The sequence below is a fragment of the Limanda limanda genome, chromosome 5 (genome assembly GCF_963576545.1).
Source record: "Limanda limanda chromosome 5, fLimLim1.1, whole genome shotgun sequence".
Lineage (NCBI taxonomy): Eukaryota > Metazoa > Chordata > Actinopteri > Pleuronectiformes > Pleuronectidae > Limanda > Limanda limanda.
Window position 1 is genome coordinate 12,478,723 of NC_083640.1, and position 12,893 is coordinate 12,491,615.

Sequence of the window (12,893 nt, forward strand, 5' to 3'; positions counted from 1 at the left end):
TTACATTCACCTGCTGGGCTCTATTGGGTCTCTGTCTGAAAGAAAAGGACAAGGGAAATGAATAAAGAACACAGGCAAAGTGTGGGTCCGCTGAACCAGCCTATGGGTTAATCAAGGAGCTACTTGTCAGCTCCACGGAGCCTCACAGTTCTGCTGGTTAAGCTCTCCGCTTCTTTTTCCCATGCCAATTCAGGGGCACTGAGGAGCTGGGCCCGGGGACGAACAACAGCGGCCCATAACACACAACCATGAGCTAATGATATGCTACTTTGAAATGAATGTATGAACCGGTGTCGGTGGAGTGGTGGCGGGGGGGGGGGGGGGGGTGCTTTATGAATCGCAGGCAAAACGCAATATAGCTGAGTGCAAATATATGGGAAACAGGATGAGATGAAATCTAAAACAGATTCAGAAATATTGTCCCTGCAGGAAAATGTGTTTTCCAGAGAATCCTTATTTTGTTAAATACGAGCGTACAAACACCAGCGAAAGGCCTGATCACACAGTGAGGCTCCAGAAACACTAATGCAATGCAATCCATCACACACACACACACACACACACACACACACACACACACACACACACACACACACACACACACACACACACACACACACACACACACACACACACACACACACACACACACACACACACACACACACACAGACACACACACACACACACACACACTCACTCACTCTATGCATGCTGTTTTGTTATATTTGATTTTTGTCTTAGTGTTGCACACACCCCACTCATGCCCATGAACAGATATCACCACCTTCAGTGATTGTTCACACGTGCACAACTCGCTGAGGTGGCGAAAGTTCCCATCTCACTCAGAATTTCTAGAAAAACCTCAAAAGAGATAAGGCCCAGTTTTTTTTTCTTTTTATCAGGGAATGTTTCTTTGCAGAGGTGCAGTGGGGAAACGTCTGCTGTCTCTCAAGGCAGTAAATGATGCTCTCACCCCATCTAGTGAAAGGAAAAAGAAACTCCCAGCAGCCACACAAGGAACCGACCCAGTTAATGTGGTGTGTGTGATTTCTCTTAAAATAATCATGAGACAGAATTAGAAGTGGAAATTACAGTATTAACATAATTAGAATTGGAACTCAAATATAGGAATATATTAAGAAAAGAAGATAGAGGGACAAACATGTACATAAAATGGTTTCCGCTGCTAATTACATCAATTATATTTGCTCCTCTTTAATATTCTCCACACAAAGACCACAAGAGGGCATGATTTAATCAGAGCATTGTGGCAAAATGGACTGATTTCACTGAAATTGGAAAAATAGTACATATTTGTAATCTGCTCAGATAAAAACTAATAGAGGGACATAGATCTCTTTCTTCTGAGTAAAAAACAAAACATCTTCCCCATTACTGTTAATATCAATGTCGATGGCAGTGGTTGGGATTTTTAATCAGCATCAATTGATCGATCACATTTTAGGACAACAACAAAAAAAAAAAACTATTTGATAGCACAAGAATTTGGTTGATTTAAAAGTGCAATGCCGAAGCCAACATAACAACAAACTATTTAAAGAGGTAAATTACCAGGCAGCATATCATAATAATAGCTGTTAACAATTACATTTATTTATTTATCGCCATTCATTTGTTGGAATCCGATTTAACTGAGCAAAGGTCCAAATCAACATTTTTGCATCAACATGTTTTCTGTGGCAGAAAAAAAAAAGCCCAAGAAGCTCAACCCAACATCTATGACATTTCCAGGATGAAATGTGGGCAATTTGTGAAGCACAGTGAGTGCTTTGGAATTATGCATGTACTTTAAACGTCAGATTTGTCAGAGACAATACAGACTGGTGACTAATGGCTGTTCCACCTGACAGGGCTTTTTGTTGGAGTCCACAGGAAGTCCACAGGAAGCCTTCCGTGCTCTCCAGCAGAGATTGATGCACTTATAAGAATGCTCTCTAACAAAAGGCACGGCGGCAATTAGGAAAACAAAAGAGGGGAGGGTGCCGGTGATTATAGCAGGAGCACTTCAAACAGCCAACACCCAGCTTTCACACTGTCAATTAGAGACGCCACCAGGAGCATCAGGACATATCCCGTCTTCTGGTTCAAATTTGAAAAATATGTTTCAGTAAAAGCTCTGTGATTGTAGCTAGAGTCGCTATGAATAAAACATTATTTGTTTAAAATATGCATTTGTGTACGGTTACTGTACCGAGCCAGATGTTATGTTTGCATAAGAAACATGGAGGGGAAAGAAAAGTATTTTGACATTTTATTTTACTTTGTCTGTTATTATGTCTGTCTGTCATTATATTTGGGTTTTATTTCCCAGAACAAACGAGGCATGCAAACTGTGAAGCTGCCTGACTAGAAAATTGCAAATGAACAATCAACGTGTTAAATGTGTAATGACTGCGTTTAGATTCACTGAAGCGTGCTCAATTAATCCAAAAATCACGTTTAGAAAAATACACAGCGCACAAGCAGGTTTTAACTGTGTTCACATTCATTTTTACAGGCTGCGTTTGAGCTTGTTTGGCTGATTAGAATGTTGATTTTTGACGAGCACTCACCAGGAAAGGTCAGAATTTCACCTGCATGCAAGGGGAGAAATTCACCTGCTTAATTTCTGCTGCCGTCCTTCAGGTGCAGCCCGACCGCTTCCTCTGCATTTTAATGCAACACAACCTGATTATTAAATCTTAGAGGGGCTTTTTCTTTTTTGTTTGAAATAAATGGTTTGGGTTGCCGGGCAACCTGACTTGATCAAACGGGCCTCCCCTCCCCCAAATTTGAAGCTTGTAATTTTTTCGTCTATATTCAGGCATCTGGTTCTTAATTAGATTAAGATGCATAACCCTCCACTGTGAGCAAATCTCTCTTTCTCTCTCTTTTCCACACACACACACACACACACATGCAAAAACACAATATTGATAGCATTGCTTTAGTGATGAACACGCTTCATAAAAATCTAGATTTTAAGTGAAAGTTTCTTATTTTTTAAGGCCATATAATTTCTCTACAAAATAATAATTGTTTGTAGAAATATTGATTCATTTTAAATGTAATATTTGAATCATTTAGTTTGGTACATTTCACTGTGACTCTAAAGATCAGGTATCAGAATTTCAATCGCAAATTATCTTTACTCCTTTGATTCTAACAGAAAATACACTAATATGTAATCAAAATAAATAAATATTATAAATATTTTTAAAAGGGAAAAAAAAAAACATTTATGAGACCCAAAATAATCAGACACATTATTGTTCAAATACACAAACATATCCAGCTATTAAAAAAACACACATTTGGGCAGCACATTATTGTACCTGCACACACTAAATCCAGTCATTTCCCCAAAGGACCTGGTTATTTAGGTGAGCACATCACACGTGGATATAAAGGGTCATTTAGAGGACTTGTTGGAGCTTTGTACCGTGAAGGATTTTCACCACAACGGCTGCACTTTAACACCATTCTGTCTCCGCTCCTCTACATCTCACTCTAAGCTGAGGCGCCGCACACTGAGTGTTGATGTGTGTTTTCACTCCTACATGATTCAAATTCTGGCAACAGTTAACAAATGAGCACAAATTGCTTTGTTTTCTAAATAAAACACTTTCATCTACAATGCACAGAGGGAAAAAACAAAACAACTGAAACATGTTTTTGCACTGCTTGTCTTCAAGGTTAAGTTTAAATGGCTCATCAAATTTCCTCCAATTCACAGTGGTCTGAGTGTGGAGGAGGAAGCTGTATGCATAAAGCAAACCAAGGACAGTTGGATTTGCCTTAAAGAGCGTGCCATTTCTGCTCTCCCCAGAGCTATTGCTTTGATTGAATCCTGAAATGAGTTGAAATGTCACAAATCCCCACCAATATGCCCAGAAATGAAGATTGGCCTTGGGGGGTTTTTAAGGTTCCCATTAAGAGGCGTGCTTAACACGTTCTGTTAAGTGTGGTTGGAGTGCATCAAAAGTACAACATAATTACGTGTCTCTGTGCACTCAAGCAAAATGTCCCTCAGAGTTCCTGGATGCTGAGCAGGTCTCACCGGGGGAGAGCTGAGGAGGAGCAGGACCCGGCCTCGACAGGACCAAGACTCGAGCGGCCACAGGCAGAGGAGTCCAAATGAAACCCGGTGATATTTGGACCAAACGTGGGCAATTATCACAAAAGAAAGCTAAAGCTGCACTTCACTTTCCTGCAGTGTGATCGAGATACGAATTCAGAGCTGTATCCTCCCGAAAAATCGGATTCAAATTGGAGCACCGATGTCTAAGCCAGTAGAACCGGCTGTCATCATCAAATACATATGTATATCAGTGTGGCTACTTTTGTGTCAAATTATACTCCATGATACCTTCTGCCATGTCTTATTTCATTAAAAATAATAAACTCTGCCTCTATACGCTGGCGTCTCCTCTCAGACTGGTAATGCCCGCCTCGCTCTGAACTCACTGATTTGATCCAGCCTGCGTTCCTGCTTCCTCTCCATCCCTCATTTCTCAGGTATAGTGGCTGTATTTTTCAGCAACCGGGGAAATGATTCGCCTCGCATCTTGCTATTCGCGTCACGTAAAGTGGGTCTGTGTTCCTCATTTAGTTCTGTACTGTACAGCTGGGGAGCTGTCCGGCGTGCGGCGGCGCTATGCAAATGAGTCTGGATTTGAATGGAGATGGAGGTAGACACAAAGCTCAATTAGAGACAGGGAGAGAGGGGGGGGAGACGATGGGGGAGCCTTGAGTGTCTAGGGGGGAGGGGAATGAGGAAAGAAAAAACCCTGCATGGGCTGCTTAATGCCAACCTGAGGAAAACCAATGTACGGACACATTCAAAACACAAAGGCTGCACACGGATGCACTCACACAGCCAGACACATTTCTGAATTCCTCAGACAGGCAGCTGACCTCCGAGGGAATCGGACGAGACTCGAGCTGCGTTTTGGTCACAGCGGTCACAGTGACAGCATCGTCCACATCACACACAACATCAACACACAGAGGAAGCAGACGAGCACAGGTGCACTTCCTCTTCTGTTTAAAGCCCAAAGAGCTCTCTCACGCAGCGGCAAACACAACAACAAAAAGAGAGGGGATGGCAGCCATTTTGTTTGCGAGTGTTCGTCCATGCCCAGAAGCAGAGTGGGCTACACATCACCTGACCCAGCCCCCTGCACGAGTGTCCTTGGAGGAGTCTTTGACATCAGCACCGCCATCCCCTGGTTGCCACAGCAACCGCAGCACGAGGCGGAGGGCGGAGTAATTAATATGCACATAAAGGAGGAGCTTGGGCGAGGGCTTAATTGTATTTGTTGGTGTGTGAAGCCGGAATGGATTGAAAACAGCGGGAATATCAGAGAAAGAGAAAGAGATTAGACGAGCTCGTTGGTCAGAGAAATCATCTGCAGCATCGTCAAGGTTATTTCCAAGTTCTTCCCTCTCGTACACAAGAAAGTAACTTCATAGATGAGATGGCGGGGAGGTGGGCCGCGGGGGTGGGGGATTATCTCCACCTCCTCCTCAGCATTATCATCATCATGAATACTTTACAAAGCTGTGTACAGCCAAGGTGACGCTTCACACGGCATAAATCTGTCGGTCAGCGCTTGAATTCTGAGCAGACTTTGTCCTGGGATTGCAATAAGGGAAGTTTTTCAAACGCAGCAGGAAAATAACAGACAAGGAGGGTTAGGCTTATAAAGTCCAGGAGGAGGATGTGATTAACTAAGTTGGTCCTGGAGGCTCAGAGATCATTCAGGTGATCTGGTGACGCCACAGAATCAATCAAAACCCAAGTCTGATTTCCCATAAAGCACTGCCTGTCAGATTTATAGAGGCACAATCTGTATGCACACACACACACACACGCACACACACGCACACGCACACGCACACGCACGCACACTCACACACACCTGACCCCTCTAACTTGATAATATTGTATTTTACAATTAAATGTAGATACCCTGTTATATATTTGAAGACCAATGTCGTCTGTATGAATATGAATATGAGAATGAAAGAACAAGGAAATGTTTGGACAATCTGAAGTGGTACATAGCTGTTATTATTGAGGTGATATAATATATAGTAATTGTTGATTTTCAATCATGAAAACTGACGTCTGTAAATACACTTAAATATATTTCCCATATTATAACACTCATTCTTGCCAGAAGTGCCTTTTGAGTACTTAATGCTTTATGTACTAATTTCTAGATTTTTTATTTAAAATGCACACTCATGCACAAACAGGAAGATGGCTTCACCTGCTGCCTCCACGTTGGAACATTTCTTCATGCAGCCAAAATTAGAAAGAGAAGATTTCACAGCACAAATGCAGGCATTACTGCAGAATTACTGCGTGTGAAATAGCAGAGTGACAGCTGTTTGATCAGAACGTCAACAGGAGACGCACGAACACGGGTCACGCACACGCACACGCACGCACGATTCGCCCTATCTGCGCGTACATAAATACAGTATAAACGTGGACTGGTCTCATCAATAAAACATCTGCTCTTCATGTTTATGCGATTTTCCGAGCAGGGAGCGAGACACGGATGCTGTGCGTGTGAGCGTGCACGTGTTACACTGTCACGGCTCACACTTTAAAGTTCAAACCTGCACACGCACGCGCGCGTTCGAACAAACACACACACACACACACACAGACACACACAGATTTAGATAATAAACACCTGTTAAAGCGACACTTCTTTGATTCTGCTCCACGCTGCAGTGAAGGGCTCCATGATTACACACAGACACACACACACACAGACACACACACAGACACACACGCACGCACACACACACACACACACACACACACACACACACACACACACTCACACTCACACTCACACGTGGCTCTACACAAGGAAATAAAACAGTAGCCGTAGTGATATGCAAATGAAGGGCTCGCGCCGAATGCAAATCATTTATTATTCATAAATTACTCATGTTTATGCAAATTACTGTATATAAGGAAACAGCGGTGGGGGGTTGAGTGGCTCCGTCTAAACACACTGTGGGATTCTGGCTCTGGCTCCGTTTAAATGTGAGACAATCACAAGCGTGGCCACGTTGTTGTGAAGTTTAATCCAGATGTAGTCCAGACAGAGGTGGGGAATTCAAGAGAAGAGGAGGAGGTTGGGGGGGGGGGGAGCAGATGAAGGGGACATACTGAAAACTACAATCAGCCTAAAGTCCAACACAACAGGAGAAGCAGGCCTGTGTTTGTGTGTAAAGCTTAAAAAACCTTCATATGTGTCTGATCCTTTTTATTATTTTCTCATCATATTGCTTTTGTCTTAATTGTCTAAGTGGGCACATGTATAGTCTCTCAACCAATAAAACTCTTCTGGGGTCACTTGTGCATAAGTGACACAATTGAATAAACCATAGATACATTTCATATTTAATATAATAAAGATTGAATACAAGGGACTTTAACTGATTCATTTTGTAGGTTGTAATAAGTTAAGTGGACATTTCTACCCTTGCTAAAAGCTCAGGGGTAAATATGAGATTTAATTCATTCATTTATTAGGTATTTAGGAATGAAAATGAAATAAAACAAACGCAAAAGTGAATGTTGTGTTTTTGAGGCATGTTGCATGTGTGTGTGTGCGCGCGTGTGTGAGCGATAGACACCGACATGACATTTCTCTCTTTGCGCAGTGTACCCCAACATTACGGTAGTCATAACAAAGCAGCGTCGTGACGTATAAAAAAAGCGACGCGCATCAATTTGTTGTCGTTCTCAGCGGGAACTAACCCCAATACTCTAGAATATATTGCAAGCAAACGCACAATAAAATCCCAAGACAAGTACATGTGAGGGGGGATCCATTGCGTTTCGTGGCCCCTTTTATTCTGAATCGCAGACCAAACCCGCGAACCACTTCCTGAATCAGTCACGTGGTTCGGCCGGCTGGCGAGGCTTCGAACGTCATCACATACGTCATAAACACAAGCCTCGATACGCGCTTCACAAAAATCATCCTGGATTACTCGACACACGATTCGAAGCTTCGACAAGTGACGTCACATCACTAGTTGTGTGTGTGTGTGTGTGTGTGTGTGTGTGTGTGTGGCTCCGTGTGTTCCTGTGTGAGACAGCGGAGTTCCTGCTGGTCCCGACAGACACAGACATGTTCCACAACAGCTCCCAGAAGAAGCACTGGATCTTCATCAGTGAGGACGAGGTGGAGCACAGGAGGAGCAAAGCCAACCAGAAAGTGCGCAGCAAGATACAGGAGAGTGTGAAGGTAAAGCAACATCTGGATAACACAAGCAGGCAGTAAGAGCACAGTGTAACTCACCTGTCTCTCTCTCTCTGTGTCTGCCTCTGTATGTGTGTGTGTGTGTGTGTGTGTGTGTGTGTGTGTGTGTGTGTGTGTGTGTGTGTGTGTGTGTGTGTGTGTGTGTGTGTGTGTGTGTGTGTGTGTGTGTGTGTGTGTGTGTGTGTGTGTGTGTGTGTGTGTGTGTGTGTGTGTGTGTGTGTGTGTGTGTGTGTGTGTGTGTGTGTGTGTGTGTGTGTGTGTGTGTGTGTGTGTGTGTGTGTGTGTGTGTGTGTCAGCACGGGCTCAGTGACTCCATGCTCCTGGAGCGTCATGAGGAAGACGTGTTGTTCAGACACTATGAGAAGAGGCTGCTGGATTTCTGCAACCTCTTCAAACCGGTCATGCCCAAGTCTGTGGTGGTGAGTAACAGTGTGTGTGTGTTTTCTTTATCTTCATCTTCATCAGAACAGTGTGACCTCAGAGGACATGAAGAAAACGTGTGTGTGTGTGTCACCTGTGCAGGGTACAGCCATCATGTACTTCAAAAGATTCTACATGAACAACTCCATCATGGAGTACCACCCTCGGATTATCATGTGAGTAGTGTTGATCACGACAGTAATGGAAGGAGGATTATATGAATGAGAAAACACTGACAGATAAGTCTGAGGGGAGTTTATTGTGTAAACATGATTTTATCTGCTAATCAATACTGGAAAAATAAGTGTTCATGTATTTATTATTTTCAATAATAAACATCACTATCAGCATTTATGTTTTAAATCTGAGAACTTTGATTTTACCGGATAAACAAAGCGGGAAAATGTGCATTTAGATTTTAGTTAAAAAAAAAGTTTATTTTCTTAAACAGTCAAATTCTCACCTATTAATCCAGGCTGATCTCACTGTGGAATGGAGTATTAGACTTTGACTAAAAGACAATGACTTCTTTAGGATTTGTAAAGAGTGATGTTAATCCTAATTGTTTCCCTTTGCCATGTTTAATAATAATCTATTGTCCAAGCTTGTTTTTATCAAAGTAGATTCTGTACAACCTTCACCTTCTCACTGCAGGCTCACGTGTGCATACCTGTCCTGCAAAGTGGATGAGTTCAACGTGTCCAGCACCCAGTTTGTGGGGAACCTCGTGCAGGAGAGCCCAGCAGGACAGGAACGAGTCCTGGAGCAGATCCTGGAGTTCGAGCTGCTGCTAATCCAACAGCTCCACTTCCACCTGGTGGTCCACAACCCCTACAGGCCCATGGAGGGTCTGCTCATCGACATCAAGGTGGGTGGACCCCTGGAGAGCTTCAGCTGTCACGTCTGAGCGCACACACTTTCTAGATTGCTAATCGAGTTCATTCAGCGGTTCAGATAATTATTCATATCTCAAGGTAATTATTTCCCGTACATTAAATTCATCCCTCAGACGAGATACCCCACGCTGGAGAATCCAGAGTCACTGAGGAAGAATGCGGACGACTTTCTGACGCAGGCGGCCATGACAGACGCGGGGCTGTTGTTCCCTCCGTCTCAAATCGCTCTGACAGCCATTCTGAACAGCGCCTCCAGAGCCAGTCTTAGCATGGAGAGGTGGGTCAGTTGTGCTCATGTTGAAACATGGAACAATTATCACTTTGAATTGAAATTATCTAAAATTATACAGTTTATTTGATTTTATGGGTTCTCTCCCATTTGGGTAAAAAGCAGCAATTTAAAAATGTTATTTTTCAATTTGTTTACTGCAAACAGCCTCATTCAGATAATGTTACTTGGATTGGTTTCAGGTATGCTTGATATGTTGTGTGTAATGTGAGGTAATATCTCCCTGAAGTTAATTTGTTGTCTGTATATATCAGTGTCAGTGATTTAAACATTTAAATTCTAATGTCCCAAGAACTGACTGTTAAATCAATTTATACAGTATGTAGACTAGAGCAGTTCAATTCAAGCACAAACCAAATCGTGCTGTGTTTTCTCATTTCCAGCTACCTGAACGAATGCCTGGGACTGAAAGGGGACAAAGAGTCTCTGTCAAAGATGTACGACTCAATGAGAAGTGAGTAAGCTCCACCTTCCGTCTGACACCACTGGATGGCGACATTGAGCTATTATTTTATTGCCTCACACCACAGGTCTGACGTGATATTTCAAATCTTTTATTTTTCTCTCTCTCTGCCGCTCTAGGGATGAAAACCCTCCTGAAGAAGTATGAACTTCCCAAAGCGGAGGTGGTGAACGTTTGCAAACAGAAGCTGGAGAGGATTCACGCTGAATTTGGCATCTCAAGCAAGTAAGGAGACCTGTGACCTAAAGACAGCATCATCTTTTATCTGCCCCATTCAAAGTTTCAGTGAAATTTTCATTGACTGAATCTCTTTACTCCCAAAACAAAGGGATCAACTCCAGGTTTCTGTCGTATGTAGTAACAGTTTTATTTTAGCCAGGTCGTCGTATCTAAGATGCAAAAGGTTCAAGGTTCAGTATCAGGTAGAAAAATAAAAAGGAACACGTCATCATCAGCCGTATGAAAGACAGAAAGGAAGAACAACAGCACACCACACATTCCTGCCTACATCGGCCATACCTTGAAGCACAGCTGATAATTGGTATTGCTGATGGAGACTCTTTTTTTCTTTTTAGGCCTGTTGGTTAATCGCGCGCTTGTGGCCAGTTGTCCATTTACACTTGGTGAGGTCCGTGGTATCTTTAAGTGCAGCTACAGTAAAACAGTCTGGTAAACTCTTGAGCTCTGACAGGCACAGATTCAGACTTTGCGGCTGTTTGAGTCGTCGGGAGGCACGCGGGGGGGGGTCCCTTCACGGGCCGGACGTGGATTTATCGGTGCGAGGCATGACTTCTCGGGATGGATATGAAAACGCCACCCGTGATGGGGGGTAGGAGGGAGAGAGACTGCAAGCGCATGAAAGCTTAGAGGGAGTTCAGGTGATGTTTGTCACAGCAGCATATATACAGTATGTAGGCCCACACACTATAGAAGGATTCATCAAGGTTAACACATGCACAGGAAAGGTTACACGTTATCTCCTAAAGACTATCGCTCGTTGCTCTTCAGCTATATCATACAAAAACACCTTTTTATTTTTCTGTACACGTCTAAGTATATATATATATCAACAAACGAAGCAGTTTATATAAAAACAAAATGTAACAAGTGGTTCCAGTGCTGCGTGGTAGTTCATACACAAAAGGTGGTGCAAACGGTCGGAAGGAGTGATGAGGGACGGGATGGCGTGAGGAGAGGAAGTTAAGGCTCGTGTCGTCTTGGAGAGAGGTGCTATGTTTAAAATTCCCTGATGACGGCAGAAAAACGCTACTTGAATGCTTTGGATCGCCTCCCCTTCTGTAATGTCTCCGAGTTTAGTCCGAGGAACGCAGCGGCTGACTGGAGTCGCGCCACCGATTCTTCCGGCTCCACGTCAGCCGCTACTCGTCAAACTTCTGAGGGAGGAGTGGCAGGCATAACGGGATTTAAAAAAAAACAAAAAAGTTCAGACATCTCTGCAGTTCACTGTAACTCAGGTCCATCTTCATGCTCGTGTGTGACGAGGCTTCTCGTCAAACTTCAACAAACACTGTCAGTGTCTGAAGCGTTTTGGAAAAGGGCTTTGGAAGGACAGTATTCAGATATGCAGCAAGTGGTTTTTTCCCCGTTGAGAACGGCCATATTGCGTCGGAACTGCCAGGAAATCGAGGCCACATGCTTATAAATACAAACTGACTTTAGTCTTCGGTCGTGCGGCAGAGAGGACTTCACTTTGGCTGGCTGTGTGGTCTGAGGGCCACAATCTGACTCTCAGGAGGACATCCGTTTAACTCACATTACCTGGATGGCAGCAGCCAGTGACATGATGGTGCACTCTGTCCTGTAAAATAAAGTGGAGGCGTTTGTAAAAGGCACAAATCACTGAATCATGGTCTATATTCGAATACTGATCCGTATATGAAACTACACCTACATGATTAACTAGTCTACATGAAATCAAAGCAACAAAAAAAAAAATTGTAACAGGGAACTACAACTACTAATGATTATCATGGAGTGGACACTAGACACTCTAGAACTAAATGAGTTTTGATAATGGACTTCGAGGGGTTGGTCACAAACACTGAACACATGGAACACAGTTCACCAGCAATTACAGCTTGCAAAGACAACTTCACAGATTTCTGTCATCTTCAAATCCTCAGTACAAATGTGTTTGTGTTGCAGCAAACGAAAGAGAGGATACGAAGAAGACGGCCACGTAGCTAAAGAAGCCCGTTTGGCAGAAGAGGTAAGAACATTTGCTCAACAGCTACATTTGCTCCAGTGTTTATGGACTTTTTGTAACATTCTTCCTCAATGACCTAAACCTCTGTTCCGTTCCAGGAGGAGTGGACAGATGAAGACCTGATCTGAGCTCCATGAGGCTGTAGAATCATTAGCACATTTGTACCTGAGCTGCCAATGACCAAAATGAAATGAAGTGTGCATGTCCTTTACTTTCCTACATGACACTGCAGTAAATCCTTTTGGTTTGCATTTGTTCTCCATTAAGAATAAAGATATTTTTCTACAAATTGTGT

General features: G+C 43.2%; 1 protein-coding gene across 1 annotated transcript; it reads left to right on the forward strand.

Moving 5' to 3' along the window:
• Window positions 1-8,006: 8,006 nt before the first annotated feature.
• On the forward strand, window positions 8,007-12,887 carry ccnh (cyclin H). The gene is made up of 9 exons (XM_061070866.1): window positions 8,007-8,288; window positions 8,600-8,722; window positions 8,826-8,899; window positions 9,378-9,591; window positions 9,733-9,896; window positions 10,292-10,362; window positions 10,491-10,596; window positions 12,538-12,601; window positions 12,697-12,887. Exons 1-9 carry the CDS (start codon window positions 8,172-8,174, stop codon window positions 12,724-12,726), a joined length of 963 nt encoding a protein of 320 aa, XP_060926849.1. The 5' UTR covers window positions 8,007-8,171; the 3' UTR covers window positions 12,727-12,887.
• The last annotated feature ends 6 nt before the right edge of the window (window positions 12,888-12,893 follow it).